The sequence below is a fragment of the Eulemur rufifrons genome, chromosome 30 (assembly GCF_041146395.1).
Source record: "Eulemur rufifrons isolate Redbay chromosome 30, OSU_ERuf_1, whole genome shotgun sequence".
In the NCBI taxonomy this organism is placed as follows: Eukaryota; Metazoa; Chordata; class Mammalia; order Primates; family Lemuridae; genus Eulemur; species Eulemur rufifrons.
The window spans coordinates 59,746,577-59,758,915 of NC_091012.1; the positions used below are offsets into that span (position 1 = coordinate 59,746,577).

Here is a 12,339-nt window from a genome sequence, read left to right on the forward strand (position 1 = left end):
TTAAAAAAACATTTTGACATCTTTTTTTCTGGACATCTAATGACAATGCAAGTGAAAAACATCACATTGGGTAAGGAGTTTTGAAGGAGGTTCGAATGCAAGAGGGACTACTCTCTAACTTAAAAACAAACACAACACTATGAAGAGGGAGTGTGCATCTTTGAGAAACTTTTTTTTCTTCAAAGTGAATGCACAAAATGAGGGGATTCACTACTGGCTCTTTCGCTTCACGGTGGGAAGTGACCACTTTATGGCCACTTCAACATTGCTGCCCTGTTTGGGCTGCGATTCAGGCTTACAAATAAATTACGTAATCTGAGGGTGTAGGAAAAAGGCTTATAAGAAGTTTCTATTCATTTGAAAGTTAAAGAACCCCCACCCCTTTGACTGTCTTTTCTTTCATCTTTCTTGCAGCACAGTTTTATTTCAGTCTTACTCATGAGGGAGATGGTGAGGGGTAAGGCTTGCAGTCCTAGCGGCTGCTGTTCTTAATCGCTTCCTTCGCAGCGATAATCAGAGGAGTCAGGCTGGAGAGAGGCTTGGCTAATTTTAAAAATGGATGCTGCAAGACAAAGGAAAAGAAAGAGACATTACTGGAATTCTTTTCTCCAAGTATACTACTTTACATTTTCAAGCAACCCTTTTTTATTAAAATATATTTTGAACACCCAGTTAAACATCATTTAATTAACAATGGTGCGAGCTTTTGTCCTTCATATGTTTTTGTCTTTCCTTCAGTGTCATGAAATCCTTTGGAAGCTGACTGGGAAATCTAGAAACTGAGTAGGGATCTTGTAAAATCTCACTGTGTTTGCAACGGTCTGATTTTCTGATTCTTTGAAACTGATGAATTTATCTGGAGGAGCCCTCATGCTTGGAAAAGTATCTTCAGTTGACTGCTAAAGAACTTTATCCTGAAACCAATGGCTTCCTACCTGCTAAACCCTATAGCTGTGCCTCTGCCTTCTCTCTTTTGGCTTCTTTGCAGTACATAACTCAAGTGAATATCCCTTCCTTCTTGAAATGTTTTCCTCTTTTGGGGCCTGTGACATTCTACTGTCTTGGGTCTCTTCCACACACACGTGATTACTCTGTTCCGTCTTCTTCCCTGGTTTCACTTCCTCCTCCTACCTCCTACATACCAGAACTTGGCTCCCATCATCTTCCTTTTCTAATTTAATTTCTTACAGATCTCATTTCCTTTCACGTTTCAACTATCATCAGCTTTATGGGGATGCCTCCCAAACCCATAGTGTATGACCTGATCCCTTTCCTGAGCTCTGGTCCTAGTTCTCCAATTGCCTGCTGGATATTTCCTCTGGACTGTTCTTCTGTCACCTTCAACTCAACATTTAAAAAGTTATGTTAAAGTCTACCAAACAGAGGACTCTTGTGTGATGTAAGCTACAGGGGCTCTGGGGTCAGAGCACTTAGGGTCGATCCTTGCCTCTGTTTATTATAATGGTTGAATGAGGTAAATGACAGTCCCCTGTTAGCTATACAGGGTCAAGAAATGTTAGCCATTGTATTATCTTCTATCACTTGTTCTTTTATTGAATGCTACCATTGGTTTGATATACTAAAGTCACTTTTGTCTTTCTCTTATGTTCTACATGCAATCAGCTACCAAGTACTTTCTTTTCAATGTCTCTTATAATCATCTCTTGATTTTCCTGGTTCAGGCCTAATCAATTTAATTCCAAATGATAATACTCCCCCTTGGTCTCTCTGCTTCCATTTTTTCCTGTTGCTAATCCTTACTGTATACTATCAGATGAATCTTCCTAAACAAAGCTTTCATCATGTTTGCCCCTCAGATGTCTTCAGCATTTCCCCACTACCTACAGCCCCAACTCTTTAGCTTGGTGTTCAAGGCCCTCCATAGTCTGATCTCCTGTAGCTTCTTTATTTACTTCAGCTACACTTTCTATGTTCTGTTCTCTTAAATCTTGCCTACATGACTTTGGTTATACCATAACATTTCCATCTGAAATCCCTTCCCCTTTTTTCTTCAACCTATCTAAACTGATCTGTCCTTCAAGGCCCAGTAGACCTCTTTCCTATTTGTAAACGTTTTCTGATTGCCCTAGCCTGGAGAAGTATTTCTCTAATCAACCTTATTATTTACTATTTGAACAGCCACTTGGTTTGAATGAGTCTCTAAACAGCCTTGCATTATCTTTTCATGTATCCAAGGAGATTGTGAACTTCTTAAGAGTAGGAATCATGCATCTACCAGGTTTGTATCACCTACTGCACTTATGATTTGCAAATTGAAGTTGCTCAATAAATATCAACTGATGGACAGAGAACTGACTTAGGTCATACCGAAAGGCACACAAATATATGAGACCCGGGTCTTTTCTCCAGCCTTCCAGTGACATGGATGTTGTGTATCTCTCTACTTTCTATTCTCTAAGATGGCAGTGATAGGCTAGAGTCAGGGAATGGAATTATGTAGACTTAAGGAGATATACAGGTTATTGCTTACATATATAAAATGAAAAGATGCAACAAACAAACTATTCAATTTAGACTCAAAATACAGTTTTGTATCAGTTATCTGACTAGTTCATATAAAAGTATTGCTGGGGAGTGAATTAATTAGGTGATTGATTCAATGATCTGCTTACCTGTATAGGTATACTAACAGAGCCTATGTCTTCACTCGTGCTTGGAAGAAAGCATAACAGGAATGTATCGGGATGTGTATGTGGGGTGGTTGGAGAGGTGAAAAGATGTAGAAGTAAAGGACTCAAAAGTGCAGGTTTTTCATCTGTAATTTGAGGCTGGAAAAACTAGAGGATTAACAAAGGGCCCTTCTAGATTTGACATTTCAGGGCCGTATGACAACCTGTGAAAGGCTCACAGGTAGCAGAGAAGAGAAGATGTAGTCTCTTAATTCCTCCAAATAGGTTTATCCCAGGTGTGATATGAGTTGAGATGGTATATATATATAATATATATATATTATATATATATATATATATAATATATATATAATATATATATATATATATAAAATATATATATTTTGTTGCCTGGGTGTGGCTCTCTGTCTCTGGAGGGAGTTCAGATGCAACAGGAACAGATTTGTCTTTGAGGGGGATGGGCTAGGACAGATTGAATTTGTGGCTAACACTCTGCAGAACCATGTGTTGCACCTTTTGTTTAATTGGCTTATGTGTTCAAAGTCACAGAGAGAACAAGCAGTCACTGTTCTTAGATATTACCAGTCTTGATATATGTTCCTGAGGAAAAGTCCCAGCTATGAATCTATTAATCCTGGGCATGTGCTGCTTTATCAGATCAATAGATAGATCTTTTTATCTAAATTGATTTGTGTGGGATGTGTGGTGGAAAGTCAGACAATCCAGGGCTCAAATCCTAGCTCTGCCACTCAAGAGCTGTGTGAGCCTCAATTTCCACATCTATAAAATGGGATAATAACACCTACCCTATAGGGTTGTTGGAAGAACTAAATGAGATAATTTATGTAATGAATGTGGTACATAATAAGTACTATTTCTCATCATATATACTAATCCCTGAGAGCCATGAGAAGGACAAATGGTTTCAGAGGCATTCACCACTGGATGGTACTCACCCAGGCAAGCAAGTGCCTACCATTTGGCATCAAAAACAAAGGGACTTTGACCAGTAAAGCACTAGAGTAGCAAATGCCACGGAAATAACTGCATAGTCATGTAAAGAATTACCTCTGGCCAAGAGCACCTGCATACAACATCCTGGGGTACAAGTAAAGTTTAGAACAAAACAGCAACACCACAGGGTCACATTAGTTGTTTTTCCTTGAAAAATAAGACTCCAGAAGAACAAAAGAGACTTATAGATTTAACTGCCAACTTCTCAGAAGAAAGGCAACATGTCAATCAATCATGTATTAGATGCATGCCTACAGTTATGTGCCTGTGGTCTAAAAACAAATGGTAATAGCCTAACTCTAGACATTTCTTGACGGAGCTCTCTTATTGTCACACTGAGATGGAAAAGTTCAATATAATGACTCTCTTTGTAATTGTCCTATTTTATTTTCACCTGCAAAAGCTCCTTGGCAGATCCTCGTCTATCCACATCCATCTCAAGACAGCGATTTAAAAAGTCACGGAATACAGCCGACAGTCTCTCAGGATTCTGGAGCTCTGGGGTTCCATTAGTGGCTATCAGATATAATGCCTATAGAAAAAAATTAGAAAAATCTATTCAGCATGTACATATTAGGATCATGGGTTGGCACAAAAGGCACAAATTCAGCTTCTTCTGGTTTACATCCTGGGTCTTAAAAATTCCATTTTATTATAAATTTTAAGACATATTCTATAGATAGTAAATAACTTTGAAGAAACAATGTTTCCTCTCAAAAAAATCTTACTTAATTTTCACAAAAAGAGTTGTTTTTCTATGCCTTCTATTATAATCATATATATGCATATATATACTGTGTATACTGCATACATATACTACATACATATTCATTTTGTTTACAGTTTTGCTATCAGCATGTAAAAGGAAAATTAAAATTTGCTAAAACAGACAAAGTAAATATTATAAAATGTCAAGTTTGAAGGGGGTAGCCAGGAGGCAGTTTATGATAAGAGCCAGAAAAATTGAGGTTGAAATTCAGCTCTTCTTTGTACTAGCTGTTTTAATTAAATTAAAACTCTCTGAATCTAATACTGGTGTCAAAAGAATTGTAAGAATAAATGAGATGGCATATATGAAAAAAAAATTCCATTTTAGAGAATGACATTCACATATATTTCAAAGTTTCTATAACATTTATAAATGATTCATCTTGGCAGTAAATGAGGTGACAGTAAGGTGTCCCATATCCAAAAGACTTTGAAATAAGGTTATAAGGTTGTCCACTGAGACTTAAGCCAGTAAAAATCCTTATATAATGAGAGTATAATTAAGCACCTAGGGAATTAAACCAAAGGATTTCCTACAAATCTGTTACTCTAAAGAGTTGGGGGACACACATACATCCAATCATGTTGACCTGAGTATAACCTCGGAAAGGCACAATGGAAAGGTGATTGTAATTTACTAAGTGCTTCTCTTGTTTGCAAAATATTTGTGAGAAGACGTAGGATGAAGAGAGTAGATTATGGAATTAGAGAGTACAAAGAACTAGAAGATGGCAGTGCCTGGATGAGAGGCAACCTGTGGGGCCCAAAGACTCAAATACTTTTGTCCTGTGCCAGCTGTATCCCTATTGATTTTAATTAGATTTCCCAAGAAGGTCTACCTACAAGGAGAGGAAATATGAGAAAAGTTGACAGTAGTAGTAGTCCTGGCACCTGACAATTACTATGGTAAAATAATAAGTTGTTAATAATTGTATATATTATTAATACATCCCTGAGATCTTTGTGGTGTGTTAGGTCACCACTAAGAGATATCAACTCAAGGTGTGCTGACAGAGTCAAGCTCCCTAGCCTTCAATCAGAGAGTAGAACCCAGGACCATGATTAATTTACAAAGGTAAACCCATCTTTTGAAGGTGCTTGGTAGCCAATAAAGCTGGCCATTCCTGATGCCTCCCCTAAGCAAATAATTCTAGAGCACTTATTATACTATGTACCAGGTATTGTTTTAAAGATCCAAGGATGAATAAAACAGTGAGTGATCTTGCTTTTAAAGCTCACACAATTTAGTGAGGGAGAAAGACTTACAGTGAGTTAAGAGCTAATAGAGGAATGTAGTAAGTGCTAAGTAATACAAGGATGAAGCAATTTATACCAGAGCTCAGAGGAAGCTTCACAGAGGAGTTTGGCATTTGAAAGGGGTCTTAATGAATTAGTAGAAGTTTGCCTGCAGGTACTGCCACTAGCGTTATGTCTGCCCATGTAACCAACTCCTTAACTCTTATGAAGACAGGCTCCCTCCTGTACTTGCTTGGCCTTTGCAGCAAATCATCATCCCCTTTTTCCTTTCCTTACCACAGCTTCTAATATCATTATTACAAGTATTTCTATCAAAGTCCTTTCCCAGGTCAGTTTTCATCAGCTGGTAAGGACATCCCTTCTCCTTTCCAGCAACCCCCCACAGTTGTACTTTGGAAAGGGTCATGAAAGTCTCTTTAATCTAGTAGCTATCAACCTATAGCATGCACTGGAATCACCTAGAGGGTTTGTTAAAATACAGGTTCCTTCCTGAGCTTCCTCCAGAATTTCTGATTCAGTAAATCTAGGCAGAGGCTCAATAATTTGCATTCTAAGTGCTCTGTTGATGCCAGACCACACTTTGAGAACAATTGGTTTAATCTATCCAGGTAATTAATTAATGGGCTAAACTAGAGGTTCCCAGACTTGTCTGCACATCAGAATCACCTGGGGAGAGTTTTTAAATCCCAATTCCCAGTTCTCACTTCCAGAGCAATTAAGTAAAAATCTCTGGGAACAGAACCCAGGCACCAGTATATTTAAGCTTCTCCAGGTGATTCCAATTTACAGCCAATATTGAGAACCACTGGCTCAAAGACCTGCAGCCCACCCCGTACTTAATAACTCGGAATATCTGCAACACATGTACTCCAAACCTAAGAGACACAGAATGCCATAGAAGGAGATTTTCTTGCACAGCGATGCGTGAGAATTACAATGCCATATGCTTCTATAGAGTGTAATGAAACTTTGGGTTCTTTCCCCTAGTAATGTACATTTAAAAACCAAGATGTAAAATTTAATACACCCCCCTCCAAATGGACACCTTCCTCTTCCGCCACCTCTCATTCCTTTGTAATTTTCAATTCCTTCCACAATGAACAGCAAATGCAGGTGGCAGCTATTAGGACTTCCATGCCAAAATATGTCAGAGGCAAATAAAATAGGGTGGAAAAGGGACACAAAAACCTCTTTTAGGAAATTACTGAGCTAAAATCAAATAATGCACAATCATAGCAGATACATTAAGTTCAAACAGAGTGTTTTGGTTCCTGGATGATTAGTGCTTGAAACACCTGTCCTCACAAACCATCTTTGTTCCCTTAATAAAAGAAAATCAGTTGCTGCAAATTACATTTGCTGCCTTGTCTAAGAACTCTCTTATTTCAGCTGGCTATAACTCCCCCAGGCTCACCGTCCTTTGCTTGCTTTTTCCTGCTCTGTAGCCAAGCCCAGTCCTAAACAAACACACCTCTTTTCTCCCTTTCCCTAAGTCTTTTCCACTCTCCCTAGATCTGTATGCATGCTATACTGTTTCCTTATCTCACTTTTCTTTCACTATTCATAGCTCAATATATTCTACTGCATATAATCTTCTTCCTTACAAATGCATTCACATCTTCTCTACCCAGGTCCTTCTCATCTCTCTTCAATCCGTGCCTGATTACATCAGGAAATGCATGCTGCTTTTTCCATTCCATTTATGAATCAAAGAAATGACCTTAATCATGGTTGTTAAGCCTGAGTAGTGCTACTGATAAGTGCATCAAGGGAGAAGAATGCCCTGTAATTTGAAAGAAAACTAGAAGTCACAAGGAGCCAGTGCTCCGAACCTCTACAGTACTTCAAAGAACACATATGTCTGCTTCAGAACTTCTACAAAAAGACTGGTTTTTGGTGGGGGGTGGGACTGATGATAGGGGGTCTTGGTTGGTAGCCTAACAGCCTAGTCCCGCCCTGGTTGATTAGTATTGATCTGTTTACACTCTTTCATCCCCAAACTAGGTATCAAATGCAAGGCTGCCTTTTATGCAACACTATATCAGAAATATTTTTTGATGTTTAAAAAATTCTTCATGAATATCGTTTTAAAGCTGCATAATAGTTCATCATGTAAGATGCACTATAATTACTATTGTTGGACTGATTTTAAAAAAGGTTGAAACACACCAATATGTTAACAGTGGTCCTCTCTGGGTGGTGGAATTATTGGTGACTTAATTTTTAAAAAATATTTTTCAATTTTCCAAATTTTCTACAATGAGTATGATTGCTTTTATTATTTTAAAAACCCTCCAAAACATTATTTTAAAAATAAAAGCCATGGTGTCCAATTTACACAAAAATCCTCATCTTAAAGGATCCTGACTAAAAGAAAATTTCTCTTTGTCTTCATAGGATTAAATCTGCTTTTCATCAAGCCCTACCCTTTGGGGCTGTGGTCTCCAGCCCTTGGGCTGTGGACGGGTACTGGTCCGTGGCCTGTTAGGAACCAGGCCACAGAGCAGGAGGTTAACGGTGGGCGAGCCAGCGAAGCTTCCTTCGTCTGTGTTTTCAGCCATTCCCCATAGCTTGAATCACTGCCTGAACTCCGCCTCCTGTCAGATCAGTCACTGTCTCCCATCACCCCCAGATGGGACCATCTAGTTGCAGGAAAACAAGCTCAGGATTCCCCCTGATTCTGCATTATGGTGAGTTGTATAATTATTTTATTATATATTACAATGTAATAATAATAGAAATAAAGTGCACAATAAATGTAATGCTCTTGAATCATCCTGAAACCATCACCACCCGCTCAAGTCTGTGGAAAAATAGTCTTCCATGTAACCAGTCCCTGGTGCCAAAAAGATTGGGACTGCTGCTTTGAGGGAAACTAAAACCCAGACTATTTCTTTTGCAACTATTGTTTTCTTTTTTAATTGCAACAGTATTATTTCCAACTAATTTCTATTGTAAAAATCCATACTTTCCATCATGTTATGGGCTAAACTGGCCTTTGTGGATGGCCTGGGAATCTAATCACTATGTATAATGCCTCTTTTATGGGAAAATGCACTTTGAGTTCCAAATAACTAACTTAAAAATGAACTTTTGGATATATCCTGTGTATAAGCTTGGGACTATCTTAGTAAAAAAGAAAATTGCTATCCACTGCACTGCTAGCGAGAGGCAAATACAGGTGTAGACAATAAAAAAGGACAGCAAAAAAAGGGTTTTATTAGCAAAGTCAAGTCTTAGACAAAGAAAGAGTGAGGAAACAGATCTAAGCCTGAGTGATCATAAGTTGGTTTTATGCAAATGAGTGAAAACTCAAAGAAAATAAGCTGGCTATTAGAAATTAGACTAGAGATTCCCCATACAGTAGTTGGCTGCTTCTAACATAAGAAACCAGAGAATCATCTTTGAGTTCCCCTCCCCCCACCCTTACTATAATGGTCTACCAGGTTCTGTTAATGCCATTCTTAGAGATGTCTTTCATACCCATCCACTTCTCTCTATCCCCATTGTCTTTGCTTAATTCAGGCTTCTCTCAGCCAGTTACAAGTTTATAATAGCCTCCTAATTGGTTTTCCTTACTCAAGCCTTTTTATTCTGTGGTCCATCCTCCTTAACAATCTTATCTCATCACTGATCTCATCATGTCATTCACTCCTCTGCTTTCAAATTTCGAGTGGCTCCCTGTGTTCCACCTATATGGTTTGCAAACTGTGCTTACCAAAATGCCCCTCAAGAACAGCTAAGGGGAAAAGAGGAGGGAAAGAAAGAGAATAGAGATTCTGGGACCCTCTACTCACATATATCTGTCCCAATAAAAGAAATTTTGCTTTTTTTTCTGTATTTATTTATTCTTCCAAGCAAGGTTTCACTGAAACATCACTATAGTTGTTTGAAAACCACTGGTCTATAGGACATTATAAAGATTCCTTAGCATGGCATATAAGGTTGGTCCCTGCCCACCTTCCCAGCTTTCATCTGTTTTCTGCTCACCTTAGGGCCCTTCTTTCCCCACCCCCACACATATACATACTGGCCAAACCTCATATACTATTCATACCAATTTGTTTATCATTCCCTGAGTAGGAAATACTCTTTCATAGCTGCCTACAATGCTATCCTCACTTCCCTTAAATGCCTGGTAAATTGCTACTTTCTTTTCAAGCTCTAGTTCAAATGGTATCTCCTCTTTACAGTCTTCTCTATCTTTCTCAGGTAGATATGATGACAAACCACCCTGGTTTTCTGGGGACTGTCCTGAGTTTTGGCACTGAAGGTCTTGTATTTCTCAGTCCCAAGCAAACTAGGATAGTTGGTCAGCCTACAGATGGAGTTGGCTATTTCCTTCTTTGAGCTCCCATAACCCTCTGTTTACATGTCTATTTTTACATTGTATTATGCATATTTGTTATTTGTTTACAGGTCTGTCTTCCCTCCTGGACTGTGAGTACGTGGAAGGTAGGAACTGTGTCATAATTAACCCTGGATTTTATGGCAATTTTCTCAAAATAGGTGCTCAATAAATGGTTTTGTTGCTGAATGAAATGAGAGCCAAAAATGTATAAGTTTAACTGATCTGGGAATATAACAGATTGATACACAAAGTATTAAAGCTCAGAACCTAAAAATGACCTATTAAAAATCAAAGAAAATACACATAAAATGAAAAAAAGCACCTTTTCTGAGTTGAACAGACTGGTATGTGATAACTTCTGGTTATCCACTGCTCAGTGTGAGAGAAGGAAGAGAGCTCCATGAATAGTGTACATAAGGGGATACCATCAAAGGGAGGGAAAACTGGAAAAAAAAAAAAGATGACCACAACACATCTAATGCAGGCAAACCCACAGAGGAAGAGATGAGAACTCATGCTCTCTGGAACTTGAAACATAAGTTCAGAAATTTATCTTCTCTGGCTGATTTTGAACAGAGAAAGTGCTCCTAATTAATCTGTTACATCATTAAATGAGGTCTGTTTTCTTCCTAAGGTAAGGCAATATAGGACCCATGGCCTACTGACCTTATTTATAATGTTAGAAATACAACATTTGCACAAAAAATGGTGGCTTTATTCATGGTGATATATACATTACCTAGAAGTTACTGATGTTCTAGAATTTTTCATAATAACTCTAAATATCTTGGCAATAACACACAAACATTGAAGTTTTCACTGACCCCAATATACAAAGGAATTTACCTAAGTACTAAGAGAAAGCTAGTTTACCCAGTTGAAGGACTAATTCAATTTACTTACTGGCAATTTCCTCAGTTAAAGAAGATCAAAGCAGTCATCGTAGAAATTACCACATTTCTCCAAAGAAGTCCCAAAACAATCCATATGTACTCAATAAATTTTCATTAAGGCAGTTTTGCAACAGTACTAACCATTTAATTAAAAAGTTTCAGTTTGTGACTTTAGTTCTTTATAACAGTTTATAAAGTTTAGGTTAAGACATTAGAAAACAAACCAGGGGACTTACATGGAAATGTGTTAGCAACCACGAGAGTCCCTAGTATCAATATAAAGACTCACTTTACAAAGAGGATAGAGTGTGGTACAAAAGTTTCTATGGGGGCTGAATATTTGGGACAGAAAACACATTTTACCGTGGAAATCATATTATGCATGGTAAATGGGCTCCAGCTTAGCCCACAAAAATCTATTTAATGTACAATGAAACTGAACTACAAAAGCATGAGGGCTATTCATCTATATCTCAATACCTGTATAAATATTATATCCATGGGAAGCATTTATTGACTGATTAGTATTAGCTTGTGTAATCCATACAGCACCCTCTGAAGTAGACTCTATTATGATCTCCAACTGACAGACAGAGAAACTGAGGCCTGTGGGGTTAAAAATAATAACTTGTCCAATGGCATATAACTAGTAATGGGGGAATCAATATTTGAATCCAGAGAGTATGGGTCCAGAATTCATGCCCTTGACCACAGCACAATATCGCCTCGCACTGTTCCCATTCTCTGGGACAGGAGTTCTCCTAACAGAGGCAGACAAGGGCTCTTTAAGAAACGAGGTACACTGTGCATGAGCAACTGACTTACTTGATCCACCTCTACCTCTACAGAGGAAGTGGGCCCTCTTAAGGTCAATTATTTTCCACTAGTTTGGAAATGGGGAACAACAGATAGAGAGGTAGAAGGGTATCATATGGTATTGCCCAGTGTCTACACACATCCACACACTTGTCCTTTGGTATCCATAGGGGATTGATTCCAGGACCTCTCAAGGATATCAAAGTCCACAGATGCTAAAGTCCCTTATATAAAATGGTGTAGTATTTGCATATAACCTATGCACATCCTCTCCTATACTTTAAATCATCTCTAGATTGCCTATAATACCTAATACAATGTAAATGCTATGTAAATACAGTCATGTGTTGCTTAACAATGGGAAATGCATTCTGAGAAATGTATCGTTAGATGATTTCATCATTGTGTGAACATCATAGGGTGTACTTAAACAAACCTAGATGGTATAGCCTACACACCTAGGCTGCACAGTATGGCCTATTGCTCCTAGGTTACAAATCTGTACAGCATGTAACTGTACTGAATACTGTAGGCAATTGTAACACACTGGTCACTATTTGCATATCTAAACATAGAAAAGGTACAGTAA

General features: G+C 38.2%; 1 protein-coding gene across 4 annotated transcripts in view; it reads right to left on the reverse strand.

The window, feature by feature from the left end:
• Window positions 1-472: 472 nt before the first annotated feature.
• The window catches only part of PAK3 (p21 (RAC1) activated kinase 3), an 87,432-nt gene continuing 75,565 nt past the window's right edge, over window positions 473-12,339 (reverse strand). For all 4 annotated transcript variants that reach the window (XM_069462934.1, XM_069462933.1, XM_069462932.1 and 1 more), the window contains 2 exons: window positions 4,060-4,197; window positions 473-562 (listed from right to left, as the gene is read on the reverse strand). In XM_069462934.1, the coding sequence (XP_069319035.1) occupies window positions 473-562; window positions 4,060-4,197 (228 nt within the window). The remainder of the gene's footprint in view (window positions 563-4,059; window positions 4,198-12,339) is intronic.